At 39.7% G+C, this 16,286-nt stretch overlaps 1 protein-coding gene across 6 annotated transcripts in view; it reads right to left on the reverse strand.

The window, feature by feature from the left end:
- The window catches only part of LOC139694330 (dual specificity calcium/calmodulin-dependent 3',5'-cyclic nucleotide phosphodiesterase 1A-like), a 580,826-nt gene that overhangs the window by 61,369 nt on the left and 503,171 nt on the right, over positions 1-16,286 (reverse strand). For all 6 annotated transcript variants that reach the window (XM_071592827.1, XM_071592822.1, XM_071592825.1 and 3 more), the window contains one exon: positions 1,333-1,446. In XM_071592827.1, the coding sequence (XP_071448928.1) occupies positions 1,333-1,446 (114 nt within the window). The remainder of the gene's footprint in view (positions 1-1,332; positions 1,447-16,286) is intronic.

Genomic DNA, 16,286 nt, shown 5'->3' on the forward strand with positions numbered 1-16,286 from the left:
ACTCTTCTGCCGTATCAAAATGTCAATCTATGACAGATAGAAAGCCAGAAAGTCTTTTCATTTTCGAGCCCTTTCACATTTCGTCCCAAGGCATTAATTGCCACAAAATTTTGGTTGAAATCCTTGCATCGACGACAGCTGAAATAAACTTGTTTTTTACATTCACGAGAACAAGGAATCCATGGGCATCACACAATGCAATGCGTTATTCGACACGGCTGGGCATTAGCGAGTTTGGCATGCTTTGTACAACAGAATGCACGCGTGCGTTTGGATCCATTATGACATCAAAATGTTCATAGATATTTACAAAACTGCAAGTTACATTGCAAATGAATCAACACCGCCAACACTCTGGACACATCTTTCGTTTGCGTGACCGTGACTGAATGAACCAACGCATTCCAGGTTGGGATGCACCCGTTTTCCCAGCGTTCCTCCTCCGACCCTTCATTCCCCCCGCCTCCTTCCACTCCCGACTACTCCAATCGGGAGGTCTGAGTGCGGGGCGGGGGACGGGTGGGGGAGGGCATTCCGGCCGGGAAGGAATCAAGGAAGGACAACAAGCAGGGTTTTCAGGGCGGCAGGAGGGTATGGGGGAAGCGGAGCGGCAGGTGCGGCCGCGACAACCCCTCTCCGGCCAGCCCGCTTGCCTCCTCCCGCGCCCCTCTCCAGAGAGGGCACCCACATGCCGCCGCGCCGGCCGATTCAAAGGGACTTCCTCCTCCTCTTCCTTTCCCGAGCCGGTGCCAGGAGCAGTGGCCGTCGCGAGGGGCGGCAATGTGGGGGAGGGAGGAAGCAGGGGGGGATTGGGGAGAGAGGGGTGATCCAAGAACAGATTGAGCGGGAGTGAAGATGGGAGCCATATAGCGGGACGGCACGCAAAAGCAGCGAAGCCATCACGAATGCGCAATCGGCCATGTTGGACTGACAGGATTTATGCAGTGTCTGCATTCGGAGTCAATGGGAGAGGAATCGGAGCGCGAGAATTCACCCACTGCGCTCTACGCTAATAGCGGTGCGGTTAAACAAAAAAAAACCAAAGAGCGCCGCGCATCGCACTGTTGTGCATACCGCACGGTTAGACCATGGCCGGGAAAATGTGAATATTGCAGACAACAAAAACCCGACTTCGTTCCCTCCCTGCGTGAAGGCTCCACGCGATTCTCTCACTCGCCGCTCGGACTGCGAGGGGAGAAACTTGTCGAGGAGTTAGAAGGAGGGGAGACTTCAAGCAGGGGGAACGGGGGTTCGAGGCGATGGGGGAAGGCGCAGTGGGTGGAGGACTTAATAATTGGAGAGGAGCGATGCGAAAAATGGGGGTGGACTTACTTGGCTTCGTCCGAGAAGACCGCCTCGAGCACCCTCGCCGCGTACTGCAAGTTCTGCTGGAGAAGGTCGGCAGACACTTGTCCGCGGCGCACTTGTTTAAGCAGACAGCGCAATCTGGAATGCAAGAGAGGTTGGGGGAGAGAGAGAGGAGGGGGGAAGAAAGACAATTAGAATGGGCTCCAGTAAGGATGGAGAGAGAGAGATTTATCTGCTTTCACCTCGCTCTGTTGTTTACGAAGGCGAGATGCGGCGGTCTCGAGGGCGCCGGCGAATGAGTCGGGGACGAGTTACGAAAAGAGCAAATCCGTGGTTGCCGAGTCCGTCTATGCCCACGCCGTGCTCTCTTTTTCTCAGTCGTCGTATTTCAAGTACCTAATGCACTCTTTGCAAATGAAATTGACATTTTTGGTGAATTAGACATCCGTGTATAATCGCCAGGTCAATATCATTACGTATGTATGCTATCTATCAACTGCAGGTGGGGGAGAGAACGACGAAAAAACCATAGTGGTTTGATATTAAGAAAAAATCGTAAATTATATATATATATTTCTATATATATTTATTTATATATTTACAGTTGATATTTGAGACACTGCGTACAACATGGAATCAAATATATAGGACCCTCACAGAAATAGTTTACGTCTCGGTGGTCATGCCGCCATCGTCGGACGATGTCTATATACATGTATTTATTTATTCACATGGAAATATATATATATATCCATATGGAAAAGGATGGAAACACTAATAAGGGGAAAATACAAGGTGGTTAGTGGGGCTGATAAAACGGTGCAGATTCGAAAGCAGAAGAGAGTTTCCTTTATCGAGACTATAAACACGAAAGTTCGACTTGCCGGGCCGATGCGCAGTCAGAACAACACTTTCCCGAAGATCATATGTGTTGAGATCCCTTTTCCTCATTATATCCGTATTAATACATGTATATCCGTATAATCCGTATTAATATACGTCCTCCTCAAGGAGAGCCCTCATGCCTGGCTGTGCATTTGACTATGCCTCATTTCCTTCTTCTAGCTATTTGTGCATGTATACGCACTGTACCTATTCTTCATGACTCCGTATCACTAATTAACTATTATCCTTTCTTCTTGTGTGTTCATATATCTCTCTGACAGCAGGTGAAATAGCTCTTGAGCGCCATTTCCTGGTCAATGAATCAGGACACTTGGTTGCATTAACTTTGAGGATTTCATTGGTAATTACATATTCCTTGGTGGCTAAGTAGAAAATTTGGAGCGATTCACCATCTTTTACCTTTCCATGTTGTCCCTTTATGCGTCTACGCCTAAGTGTGCGTTCCATGGTGGAAGTGAGTTGTTTCATCGTTTCTTTCTCCTACACTTTTTTTCCCCTCCAAACCGTCTCATGAAAGAGTACCGGGGCAACATTATATATATATATATATATATATATATATATATATATATATATATATATACTGATTACTTCTATCTCTTCCGATGAAGACGGAGCTGAATTCCGTCGAAATGATCAAGCAATAACGTGTGAGTGATCTTTTTATGTGTTCTTATATTGTTTGTTGCTGTCCAAGTTTTTTATTCAACACTTCCGTGTTATTTCGACGAAATCATCAATATATATATATAAAATAATTAAATTTTGTGTGTGAGTATACATACGGTATATACCCAAACGTCCAACGATGGTGTCATGACCGACAAAACGTACAATAATTCTCAGTAACCTTTTTCAATTGCCTACGTTTTGATAGTTTATAATATTTGCTGTGTCTAAATTCACATTTCTTCCAGAATTGCCGTCTTGTAGCTTGTTCCAGGAGACAACAGTCTCGCTCCAGGAAGCCAACTTCGTCCTGAAGATGCTCTCTCCGAAAAGAGCGAAACTTTTGCCACTTGACACAACGCACGAGAAAGCAATCCCGGGTGATGTATGCATCCAGCAACGAGACTTTTTGACAGCATACACCTCAACTCGTATGTACTGTGCGTGTTGTCATTGCCCGAGGTTCTCGTCGAAGGAGTATTAGTGTGAATGTGTGTATATATATGTGCATATGCGTGTGTGTATATATATTATATATATATATATATATATATATATATATATATATATATATATATATATATATTCTTTTTTAAAGAAGAGAAACAAAGAGGAAGATAAATGGTTTAGATGAGATCGAGGTGCAGTTGGTAGGGAAATGCTCTCGCCTCTTCACGCAAAGGTCACGGATTCGAATTTCCCCTCAGCCATGTGTGTTTTTTGAATGCTGATGAGCCCGGCTCTAAGGTATTAATGGGAGAAAACCCAAGGTTTAAACGACCAGGCATTCAAGCAAACGAGGTATCAGGAAAACCGAAAATAAAGAGGCACTACGAAGGGATTGCATTCGGGAAGTGGCCAGTGCAGTTAATGACTTCCCACACCGATAAAACAAGTTCTATTGCGAGCTACGGGGATTAACTTGAAACTCTTGTTGCACATGCGCCCTTATATGCATTTCAGTGACGAAAGGAAAAAGTTTAGTAAAGTTAGCGAATCCATGATTCGAACGTTTTTGACGGCAACGTGACGTTACAGATGAAAAGTCCGGATAAGATTTCGAATACATTCTGGTGAAAAATCATGAAAAATCCCTCCGTGTTAAGGCACAAAAGAGGCAGTAATTAAAAAATGCAAAAATTAAAAACCCCGTAAAACTTGTTTCACTGTTAATTCCATACAATGGATAATCAACGCACAACAATTTTTGGATGGTTCTTTTAGCCGTGATCTCCTTGAGTTTTATGCTAAATCAGTCTAATGTGGACACGTGATTCCTCTTAAGTGATCCTCCAATTTGCCACCATACCCTATTAATCCTTTCTTTCGACATGGTACGTATCCCTACTGCTGCTATGAGACCTCTCAGATTAGAAACTACTGCAACGACTAACGACGGTATGAATTAGTTCAGAGAAGTAGACGCATATTAGGAGAAATCAGCCTTATTTCGAGTGTTTGAGTATGTATATATATAAATAAATATAAATATATATATGTGTGTGGGTGTGCGTGAGTTTATATATATATATATATATATATATATGTATGTATATGTGTATATATATATGTATATACACGCACTCGCACACACACACACACACACACACACACATATATATATATATATATATATATATATATATATATATATATATATATATATATATGTTTACAATTATGGAAATGTTTATGGCAGCCCTGATATCAAACCCGGAGTTTTAAATGAAACGAAACTTCCGACGAGTGACAGTATTTACAGGGAATTTGCAAAAGTAATATGGCATCTTACTTCCCTCCAACTATTTCGCAAGAAGAACTAATAGGATTACCTATCTCCACTATAGAACATGAGGATGTGAATAATATTGAGCAATGTACGTTTGACAGCAGAATTTGACAAATTAAAGGCAAAAACTATGAAATGCAAATGCCTTAGTTGAACTGTTTTACCATTCCTCTCCTTAAGCCCTAACTTAGGGTCTACAATATAATATCTTATGACAGTAATTACTTGATATTAAGAATAAAATAAAAATTAAAGGAAAAATACAGTTTTTGTAGAAAATGCAAGATCCATACAGCGACCTATAAGGAATCAAATCGTAGGATTTCCGAAGATCTCCTTAGATGGTTCAGAATTAATTATGAAGTTTCTTCGAAGTCTCATCGACGACTACAGTCACCATACTACCTTATCAGTACGTCTTTAGCATCCCCAGATCGCAAAACAACCTGCAGCATTCTTTCATTTCAAATACACTAGAACGAATGTTAATAGCCTAGACTCAAGTCTATTTTAATACGCACGTTGAGAATAAATCAGCACATTGTCAGTAACCACTAGCACCTAAACTTATGACTGGCATTCCAATACTTTTGTGATACTGCCACTAAGAGCCGGATAAAGCGGTGATTGGCGTATCCTGCGTGATCCCGCAATCACTTCCAATGTGTTGACCATATCATAAACTTTTGCCACAGCAGTAAAATAGTTTCTCATATTTTAGTTATATTATTTACTTTCACTTCATTATAAATTCATTAAATTAAAAAAAGAGTCTGTTTAGGGGAAGAGAAGTTGGCTAGTTTCACTCTTTTACCAAGTGCGTAGACTCGCAAAATCGGTAGAGCATATCAAGACTTCCTTTCTCCTCCATTGAATACATTAAACAGAACGTTTTTTAGCGTCTAAAGTCAAGTAATACCTTCCGGTTACGCTGATAAAAAATATTCACCTGTTCAGGGTACTGAATTTATGATTCACTACGTATTTCGTTGCTAACATACAAATATTTTTAATTCCTGGCAGGCAGTAAAGAACATTTTCATGAAATTTTATAAGCAATAAGGGTATCAAAAAGAGATAACATTTATTTAATTGGAGACACCTTTAAATTCAACTGCATAGCCTGAAGTTAAAAAAGTCAAATCCGAAGATTTAATATTAAACCTAGCAATAGAAAAAAGTGCATAACAGGAAAAATAAGCAAAAATGCGTATAAAAAAGTAACGGGGATCAAGGGTGAAAAGGTATTTATTACGTACAGCGGTTTTCAATATTCCAGACAAATATATCATACTTTCCGAAAAGCGAACTTTTTATAATTGCATCTTCAAAACCGGAAGATAATTTGGATGCTCGTATGTTTATAGTTCAGATTAGATGGTCACTAACACAATAATTAACTCTCATTAATACAAAAAAATATGACTTAAGCAAGGTAGAAGAGAAAAGTCAATGGAAGGGTCAAATCCCGATTTCAAAAATACTTCGTGCTACACGGAAAAAAGGCTATATTTTAATGACATTGATGAGACGTTTGAGAGAACCTTAGGGTATTGAGCTCAGGTATTTAAACTAAAGCAAATAAAATTTCACTAGCCATTAGATCGACGAATACCTCATTTTGTTAAATTATATTGCTAGAAAATACAGCTTTAACATTTTTTAATCAAAAACTTTTTAAAATTGAAAATTTTTAACGGATTCGGAGAGGGTTATCATTTTTTAATGTTAATGATGCTTAAGAATAAGGGAATTTAAAATATATAAAGTGAATTCAAGCGCGTATAAACCCTCCACTACGTCCGATTATACCCACTGTAAATGCGTTTTATTAACATGTCCGCCTCTCCCGGTATTTCCTCCAAATTTATCTACCTCACGTTAATAAAAATTGCAGGGATACCGAGTCAAAGTGTCCATCCAGCCATCGCGTGGGAGAGATGACATATATATTAAGCATTTAATGCGCTTCCGAAGAGTCCGAATGTTATATACTTATCATATTTGATGAAGCATGGGACACGCATAACTTTTCATGCCGGCGAAAAAAACTGAGTTTTAAAAATCGGTAAATTTAACTCACGTGTTGGCAATTACGATAAGTGGGCCCCGTCTCCTCTCCTGGCATTCAAAATGATTTGAACAGCCACTTCAATGTATCGATTTAATTTTCCGGTGACAAGTAGATTATAAATTATTCTCAACGGATTTATGGTGGAAATGACACAAAATTTGTATTATTTATGTTCCCTGATTGCTGAAAGACTTTTTTTTAACGCCGTCTCACTCAATATCAATTAAGGAAACCACGAAAATTTTTGTTGAAAAAAAAAGTTTTCAACTCAGAGGCAATGGCGAAAAGGGATGGGATTCATTCCGTAGATTCTACGAGTGGAGGAAAATAAGTATTACAAATGTGGAGAGGGTTGTAGCCAATTAGTTGAGCAAACCGACAAAATCACATAGAAAACAGCAAAAGCGTCTAATTTAGACAAATTAAGCCTCGATTTTCCTTATTTTCTTGAAAGTCGTACCTTTGAGAAAGACAGCTGACCAATCAAAGGCAGGAGTATTGAATAAAGTCTCAATCATATTTGATGAAATGAAAGCATCTTTTCCTCGAATGAAGTCCACACGTCAACTATTGGATACATCCGTATTGATTTTAAACTCAGCTAACGAATCGCCTAATTGCACGCTTTTACGATTGTGCTCGAGATGGAAATGGACGGAGAGGTCTGGATGTGGTAACGCGACATGAACAGTAGGAAGGAAGCGGTGGGAGAAGAGCATCCACACAAAATAATGCGTCAAGCCTACGACCGTGGAAAATGTCGAATAATAATTTGAAACCGTGACTCAGCAAATACCATCGCTAAATGAGTGGTGGCTTTTTCCTGAACAATTAAAACAATTGACCGGGACGGGAATGAATTGCTAACAGAAGTCAATCAATCAGAATTCGATATTTTCAAAAGAGATCTAAATTTAGGAGTACCGGAGGCGGGAAAGACCGGAACCATTTACATTATTCCAATAATAACGAAAATGGATAAATATGGATTTTTGTGCGGCTAAAATCACGCGAGAATTATAAAACCGAGTGGATAAGGGAAGCAGTTCTCCATTACGTTTTTCTAGAAATAAAATAAAACCTGGAACTAAACGCAACACATGACCTAGCCATTATTTCTGCAATAACTTTTTTGCAAAGAATCAAGGAACAATCAACTTTATTACAAATAAACCACCATAATCGTAAGCGTATAAAAATTGTATGCCACTATTAATTTCATGGGAATATTAACACACTAACAATGACTAATTGACTCGGTTTCATGACCATTTGTAATGACTGATTAATCATCAAATTGAATGGATTTTTGTAAATATTCCACGACACTTGTGATAATGGCAAGAAATGATTTTCGATGAAACGATGTTTGCATAACATTTTTACCGATTTTGATGATGCAATAAAACAATTCCATTTAATCTAGGCACCAAATCCTACCAAAACGAAATCACTTGATGGTGACATAAAATTAAAACGGGGAGTTTACAATAAAAATGACCAGGATCGACTCTCTTGAACATGGATGGTCCAACAAAAAAAGAGAAACCTAGGAAGCGATGCGCATTGGAATGAAGTAACGCAGAATCAACAGAAAATTCAAATGAACAAACGCAAACAGTAAATGGTTTCTTTCCCTACCCTTGAATACATGGATTGAACTGAGCAAGGCATCCGAGTCCTTCCTCCTCGAGGCTGGTGATAACGAGGCGCAATCTCGTGTAATGGCCGGCTTGAATCGACGCAACTCCCACGGTGAATGATGGGTTCGCAGCGGGTTGTTACGGCTATAAAGCACGAGCGTACTTTTCGTGGAATCAGGCGAATGCGAATGTTTATGCACCGTCTTCCCTTGAACGAGGCCGGAGGATTTTATTTCGGGAGTGGTGGCGGGACTCCTGCAGGGAATCCTATGACCTGTGATATGTGAAAACGGCAGTTAACTTCGTCGAAAAGCGCACGGTTTCGAGGCATTGGTGCTGCCTCGTGTACTAGGATCTCAAGAATTCTCTGTGAATAGGAGAATATCTCTCTCTCCCTCATCCTCAGAATGCTCCAACGAGACGCCCCACTTCCAACTCCCATTTCAAAGAAAATTTCCGATCAATTCCACTCCTTGACATGGGCACAGCTCTCGCAAATGCAAACATGTGCTTCACAAATATCCGTGCCGAGCCTCTCACGTTTTAAATAACATAAGAATATGATGGGACCTGGTGATTGAATGGGCTATGCCTGTTACTTGAGGTAAAACGCAATAATACATAGTAGTTAACCTATAAATATATTTCCTCTAATAAACAGAAGACAACTTCGGCTGAATAGATGCATTGGTTTCTGAACCACAAGGTTATACATCGCTATGAGTATGTGTGAAAGGAAGAAGGAATACAAATGAAAATAAGAGGAAACTAAGAGTATGGAAAATGAGATTATTAGAAAAAAACTCAAATTAAAAATTCGTGTAACTAAGATGACTCTAGCCGAAACAAAGAAGATAATGCTCCAATAAAACTAGGCTAAAAGCAGAATGTAAAGGCAACCTTGTTCAAGCGGGAGAGTCATGCCACTTCGGCAACGGAATAATTGGAGAAGAAAGTAACAGGCACAAATCAGCAAATAGGATATCCCAGGAAGAGTAGGCTTCCTGTGGGATCAACAGCCACTAAGCTAAGTACAGGGGAAGGCTCAGAAGTACCCGGTCTGACCTAGAGATGGTGGTAGTTGTTTGAAACATATCACTGCATTAGAAATTATGCAATTTATAAAGCATTGTTTCAAGTTTGAAGACGCCACGTTATTTAGTATTTGTTTGGCAGCCCTAAATAGTGAACGTTTTCAGTGAATTTGTGAAAATGGAGAAAATTGGTCATCGTTATGTGATACAATACTTTATTTGAAAGGCCTCAGCCCAACCAATGCAAAAGTTGGATTAAAAATGGATTCTACTCTGGGTAAGTCTGCTCCTTCGTTTCCAAAGTAAAACATTGGGTAGGAGACTTTAAAATAGGCCGTGCGAGCTGTCAAGACGAGCATCACATTGGTCGACCAAATTAGGTGACGACTCCAGAAACGGTGAAGGAAATTCACAAAGTGATATAGGATGATCATCAACTGAAAGAATGCAAGCTAGCAGACGTATTAGGTATTTCAAAAAGTGCGTTATATCGCATATTACGTAATACTCATAAATGAAATTTTGGACATGAAAAAGCTGTGTGCAAGATGGGTGTCGCGTTTGCTCACCTGAGAGCAAAACCAGGGTCGCGAAGATGTTTCAATTGAGTGTTCAGCGAAGTTTCACAGCAACGAAGCAGAATTGCGCTGTTTCATAACCTCGGATGAAACTTGGATCCATTATTTCACACCCGCGACAAAAGAAAAATCAAAACAATGGCTTCAAAAGGGAGAACCGACTTCCAAAGCAGGCGAAGACGGTTTCATCTACAGGAAAAGTCTATCAACTGTCAACGGCGAGTATTATGCGAACTTATTGCAACGTTTGAGCGAAGAAATCAAGCAAAAGCGGCCGCATTTGGCTAGGAAGAAAGTATTGTTTCATCAAGACAATGCAACAGCTCACAAACCTCTATCACCCTATTCGCAAGATTTAGCTCCCTCGGATTATTTTCTGTTAGAAAACTTGAAGAAATGGCTCGGAGGTCAAAGATCTTCAAACCGTGAAGAAGTGATGTCGGCAGTTAATGGCTATTTTGAGGAAAAAGACAGTTCTTATTATAGAAAGGGTATCGAACTTATTGAGCATCGCTGGGAAAAGTATATAGAGCTGAAAGGAGATTATGTTGAAAAATAAATACATATTTTTCCAAAATTGTCGTGTTTTCTTTGTTGGGTCGGGTACTTAAAATTTAACGTAGGCACAGAAAACAGTCCATAAAAACCTACATTTGGGTTTAATTTTATAACGTTGTGAGAGGGAGACAATTGTGGCAGCGGACAATATTGGAAGCAATTGACATGTAGTACTAATGAAGTGCGAAGGAAGTAAAAAAGTGGACCGAGTGATATATGAAGATCTTGCCGAGAAGAAGAAAAAAATAATTTGGACAAATTCTGAGACATAATTTCTCCAGATATTGACGTAAACGTCGAGCACAAGGAAAAATTCAAGAATGAAAGATCAAGGATGAATTACGAGAAGCAAGTGCGAGAAAGTGTAAGGAGCAGAAACGAAATAATAGGGGCTGCAGAATAACTTAGGGAACTCTCAAAAGCCACACCTAGGGCAATAATGAGCATTTGTTAATCCTTTATCCAACAAGGAGTACACATATTATACTCTTAGAAGTTGTATTTCGAGTGGTTTTCTGGTTATGTACTTGATAGTTTAGGCCAAGTTAGGGCACAATATATCCATACACAACTTATTCAAATTCACTTCATATAAACTAATATGCTTAATACACAAGTATTTACAAATAAGCTATGGGTGCGGAAGAGGAGAAATCGGTGTCAACTCTTTTACTTTTGATTAACTTACCTTTTGTTAAAGAATATCAAGACGCGTGACACTATGAGAAACGCATTAAATGATGAATAATCTCTAGCAAAAAAGATTAAAAATGCGGAAGGCGTGAATTTAAAAAAAGGGAAAATGATGAATTTTACAATTAAAATAGAGGGTAAGGGAGAATCACCCTTTTTTCGTCTTCATACAATTATCATTGAAAGTCGAGTGCACCCTGAACTGGTGGCATTAATCGATGACTCTTATTCCCGATTTTTATGTCTTATTGCCACATTAAAATTTACATGCTTCATCTAATACCCAGATGCCATAAGCAATTTATTGAGTATACTACCGAAAAACTATGAAATCTTTCGTCTGAATACTATTATCTGAATTAAATAATATCTTAGAACGGCTTATGAATGGTGTGCTCGGCTCAAAATAATTTATCCATCGTAATCAGCTTCAATGTTGAGTTAATACTCTACAACGTTATCATTATTATCAGTAATCTACCTAATTAGGGTATGCTTTTGATGGATCCTGACTCCCTCTTTAGCTCCACATACTTAATACCTCCCTGAATTCCATCCAAAATGCATATTATGTTCCTCCCTCTACCTCCTCTCCTCACCACACCTCTAATAGATGATAAAATTAAATATTTCTAAGATTTAGCGATTTTGATACAGTTAAGGGTGAGATCATATTTAAATATTTGCTGTTGGACCTTCCTTTCCTCGCTTTCCTGTAACAGCTTCGTAAAAATAAATCAAATTGTGCAGAGAATAGGGTTGAACCTTGGTCAATGCAATCACTGGACCATGGGATGAGGAAAAAGTTGACTGGACAAAAAAAATCGACACTTCTTCTAACAAATAAGATCAGAACAAAAATTTGAATAAATACTTAAGTACGCTGTATTCACTCATAGGGAACGTACGACGTCTAGGGCATAAATAATAAGTGCTACTCCTCAAGTCTCTGGACAAATGGCAACTCTCTTCAAAAAATTAGGATACATGAATAAAAAAATGAATTTTTGAATTCATAGGCAAAGAATAAGGGTGAACAGGTTCATAGGCGAATGACGAATTAATATTTTTACTGTTAGGGTGGCATTGCTTCTTCTTTGGCTATATTTTACACTTGTACAAGTGTATACGGTTTAAGCTATTCGCTGGGAGGCAACAAATGAAGAACGCTCTTACTCCGGATTTCTATAATTAATATTATGGAATACTTTCCGGCAAAAAAGCAATGGTTTGGTTTAATAACTACAAATGCATCAAATATAGAAGCAATTCCAGAAATATAAAGTCTTAATCATTTCTAGGATATCAATCTGAAAGATAAAATAATTACTTGAACATGCGATATCACTAATATCTGGGACTTCCAGTTAACACTGGATACATTGACAGGCCTACCGCTAACGCCAAGCAAATTCGTCTAATTTGTCATCCTTTAAAATGGTGATTGGTGACCGTATATCATATATTTTTCAAGCTATTATGCTATTTGAAAGCAATTCATATAAATAATTACCGAAAATTGAAATGAGAACCCCAAGTAATACAGCAACATAAAGTGCAATCGAAATCATAAATAAAATTTGCATCAATCGAAAAAAGCTTAAAAAACCTAATGCTACAGAAAAAGTAAAGGGATTTTTCATTAAAAAATTAGTACTAAAAATAGCTATAATTAAAAGTTACTTGGGTGAAGAAAAAATTTTTCAACGCTATGAACCTCCATCACAAATTCTTGTGTTCAGGAACCAATAAGAAGAAATATTAGAACCGTTACCACTTCTGATGCCGACTCGTCGTTTCAAGGGAATGGATTAATTTTGTCGCTTAACGGTGCTGCGATGGAAGAAGTTATACGGCACCGTTAACTCCAGACAAACAAATCCAAATCGTGATAACACAACATCTTGAGTGAAGTGAGATTCGAAACTGCGACCTTCGCTGCCGGCCAGGTACTCAGCGAGCACAACCCATCTTGCTAACCGTGTGGACATCTCATCATAAGAACGAGTATTTTAGGTACTGGACCAACTTGGAAGCTAAAAATTAAGCATTTTAATTAGATGTAATGCAAAATTTTCCCTGAAAAGGTTTTTCAACACAAAGTAATATAAAGTGTGGTACTACAAGTACGTCTTTGGTGTTAATTAAATAATAAAGGTGATTATGTCAGGCCAATACAGAAATTTTAACATAGTTATCGGTCATGGGTAATCATAATGGGACAGATAAAAACAATGCCTTCCGCTCGAAAAATGTACAAGAGAGTATAAAAGAAATCCCCAAATTAAGTTCGTTATTAAAATGTGCATTAATTAGTGGACAGTGAAAAATTACTAGTTTTTGTTAGACTCGGTGCTTATTGCAAACTCTGACCCGGAAAATTTGGTGTACTTGGACAAATGAAGAGTTCTGAGCGTCTAGAGCCAAAGGATAAAAACCTTGGCCAGAAATTTCCACATGCACGGTTATTTTCCGGCTATGGATTCGCTGCCGCTCAGGTATCTTCAGGCAGGTACACCTCAGACCTCAAAATACCTTCGTCGGCGGATTAATCCACCGGAAAGGACCCGTGGTATCGGAAAATTTCCGGCCCTCTCAGTTTCCCGTCCCGTCCTCTGAACCCAAGAATGATGTGGTGAGGGGGGGAGTAGTGAGGAGAGTAGATTTTTCCAAGCCAAAAAAATTAGATCTCAGTAGACTTGAGCCCGATGTGCCTTATTCCTTCCGGGCCTCGCGGGTGCCGCCGCACGGGATCGAAAGGGGGCGCTCCTGGATGGGCGGAGGACAAGTGCGGGACGACCTCACGTCCTCCGGTATCTTCCGGGCGTCCTCCGAATCCGGGATGCCTCGTTCCCCCCGTGGACGGCCCGGGCGAGGAGGATGGGAAAGCGGAGGGCGATGAAGAGTGACCAAACTAACGTCTCGGACGCGGAGTAGATCCAGTCCCGGCAAGATTCGAACATCTCGGAGGGGAAGACCGGGATGTGAGTCCGTCTGCTATCGCGCCCACTAACGACACTGCCGGAGGACCCGCGACACGCCACCATCCACCGGAAAACCATCGTCAAAATACGCGCCCTCCCAAAGTGTTCACCCTATCTCTCCCTCACCCCCAATCAACCGAACCCTTAAAGGCCTTCCTCCTCCCATTTCATATCCTACTCACCGTTTCCTCTCCTCCCACGCTCTCCCCCAACCACCACTCCCACCACAGCCCTCTTCCCAACTCGCACCCCTTTTGACGTCTTCCTTCGCGATTGTGACATACGTAGGTCGTGAGCGGGATCGGTCAGTCGAGGGGGAGACGTCGACCTCACGCCGGCCCACCACATGCGACTCCTCGAACTCAGCTTAATGGCTGGACTCAATCCCACGGATATTTCTCAATCTTAGCGTGGTGCGCCTCTCAATCCCTCCCCCATCCCTACCTTCCCCCTCTCCCGGCCTCTTTCCTTTAATTAGCTCGAGGGGCTGAATCGAAGAGTTTGCATCATACAGTTCCTCTGGCAATTGATTCGGTCAAAGGCAAAGTCACAATTTCATTTAACTTTTTTTGCGGGCACGTAGGCACGAGAACTCATTCTGCAAATGGGGTTTCGTTTGAGGAAAAGAATTTCGTAAATATTAATCACACCATTGTCATATTTTAAAATGACAAAACCGCGTATTTTGATAACGTGATACCGCAATCACTTTTGACGTGGAGAATATTAATATATAGTCTTTGAGCGATAGAATGAAAGTTTATGTTACAGCTTCTGGGACAGAAAATTTGAGGATAGTTGCTTTGATTTGCCGCTCCGTCAGCTATGGTCGAATATCCCTATGCTGCTAGTTTCGCTGCCTGTCACTAGACTTCAATTTCAGCTTGATGAGCCGTAAGTACTTCCACTCAAAGATTACCATCGAATGCTATTATGTCCATGGTCGTTGAGACGTTACATTAGTCAATAAAGTACACTTTAGCTACTAATCTGAGAAGATTAAAAATTATTATTTTCACCATTTTTCGTAAATGATCACAAACTTTTGTTTCCCCTTGAAACGAAAGTGGCCGCTGAATTCAAAAATGAATGATGAACCAAAGCGAATATTCTACCATAGTTCTAACTAGACGCCACTTGGTATTTAAATTAAAACAATTTTATGCATTTAAGGATTTTAAATTGTATCTTTTACTCTGTTTGAAAATATGAAAGAATTATACATTCCCTTTGCAGAAACGGACATTTTAAACTCCTGGGAGTATCGCGGTGTCGTCATTTGTGAACTACTTACTGCATTAGAGCATCACTGGCTTTAATCATTCTTTTTATTACATCGGCGAGGGAAAGAGCATTCATAGAACTCTAGAGAAGGATTACACAATTCATCATTTTCAGTATACTCGTACTATTAGGTGGAAATCACAAAAAAATTAAATAATAAAACGCTGAGTTGTGATAAACAAACCACTTCATATATGATCAAAAGCCATGAACTCGAGGAAACCCTAAATCATTTTTGCTATCAATATGGTCCCAATGTCATCTTTTAATTGTGTGTCCTATCTTTTATTGTGAGATCATGAGAGCATCATGCTTGGCACCTACTTTGATAATGAAAGTAGTTTAGTAAAGAGTTCATCTTATCAGATCAATTGCTTAAAAATATTAATAGGGTTAATTTCTTTTGTTTATTCAAGTTAAGACCACTTTAAAATTTAACCTGGGAAAAATTTATTCCACCTCACCGCTGACAGCCTTACTAATTACAGAGGCCCTTGACAAACCCTTTTCTTCACCTCAAGGCGCTGTCGTCATTCGTGCTACCCCTCTCTCACTCTCGAGTCCTCGAGGGCCAATCTACAAATTACCATAATGAATTCAAAACGATTTAATTCGTACGCTCTTCAAAATTCAAATTCCTTTTTTAGGTCTTCATGATACAATTACTTTCTAATTGCTTCCCATTCTACCCTTCTTCGTTTTTCCTAAAACCCACTCGTTTTTGCGTCCCATTAATTTCACCATCTGTGGTTAAAAACAAATCTCT

This window comes from Hetaerina americana, unplaced genomic scaffold (assembly GCF_022747635.1).
Source record: "Hetaerina americana unplaced genomic scaffold, ioHetAmer1.1.p SCAF_5, whole genome shotgun sequence".
Taxonomy (NCBI): Eukaryota; Metazoa; Arthropoda; class Insecta; order Odonata; family Calopterygidae; genus Hetaerina; species Hetaerina americana.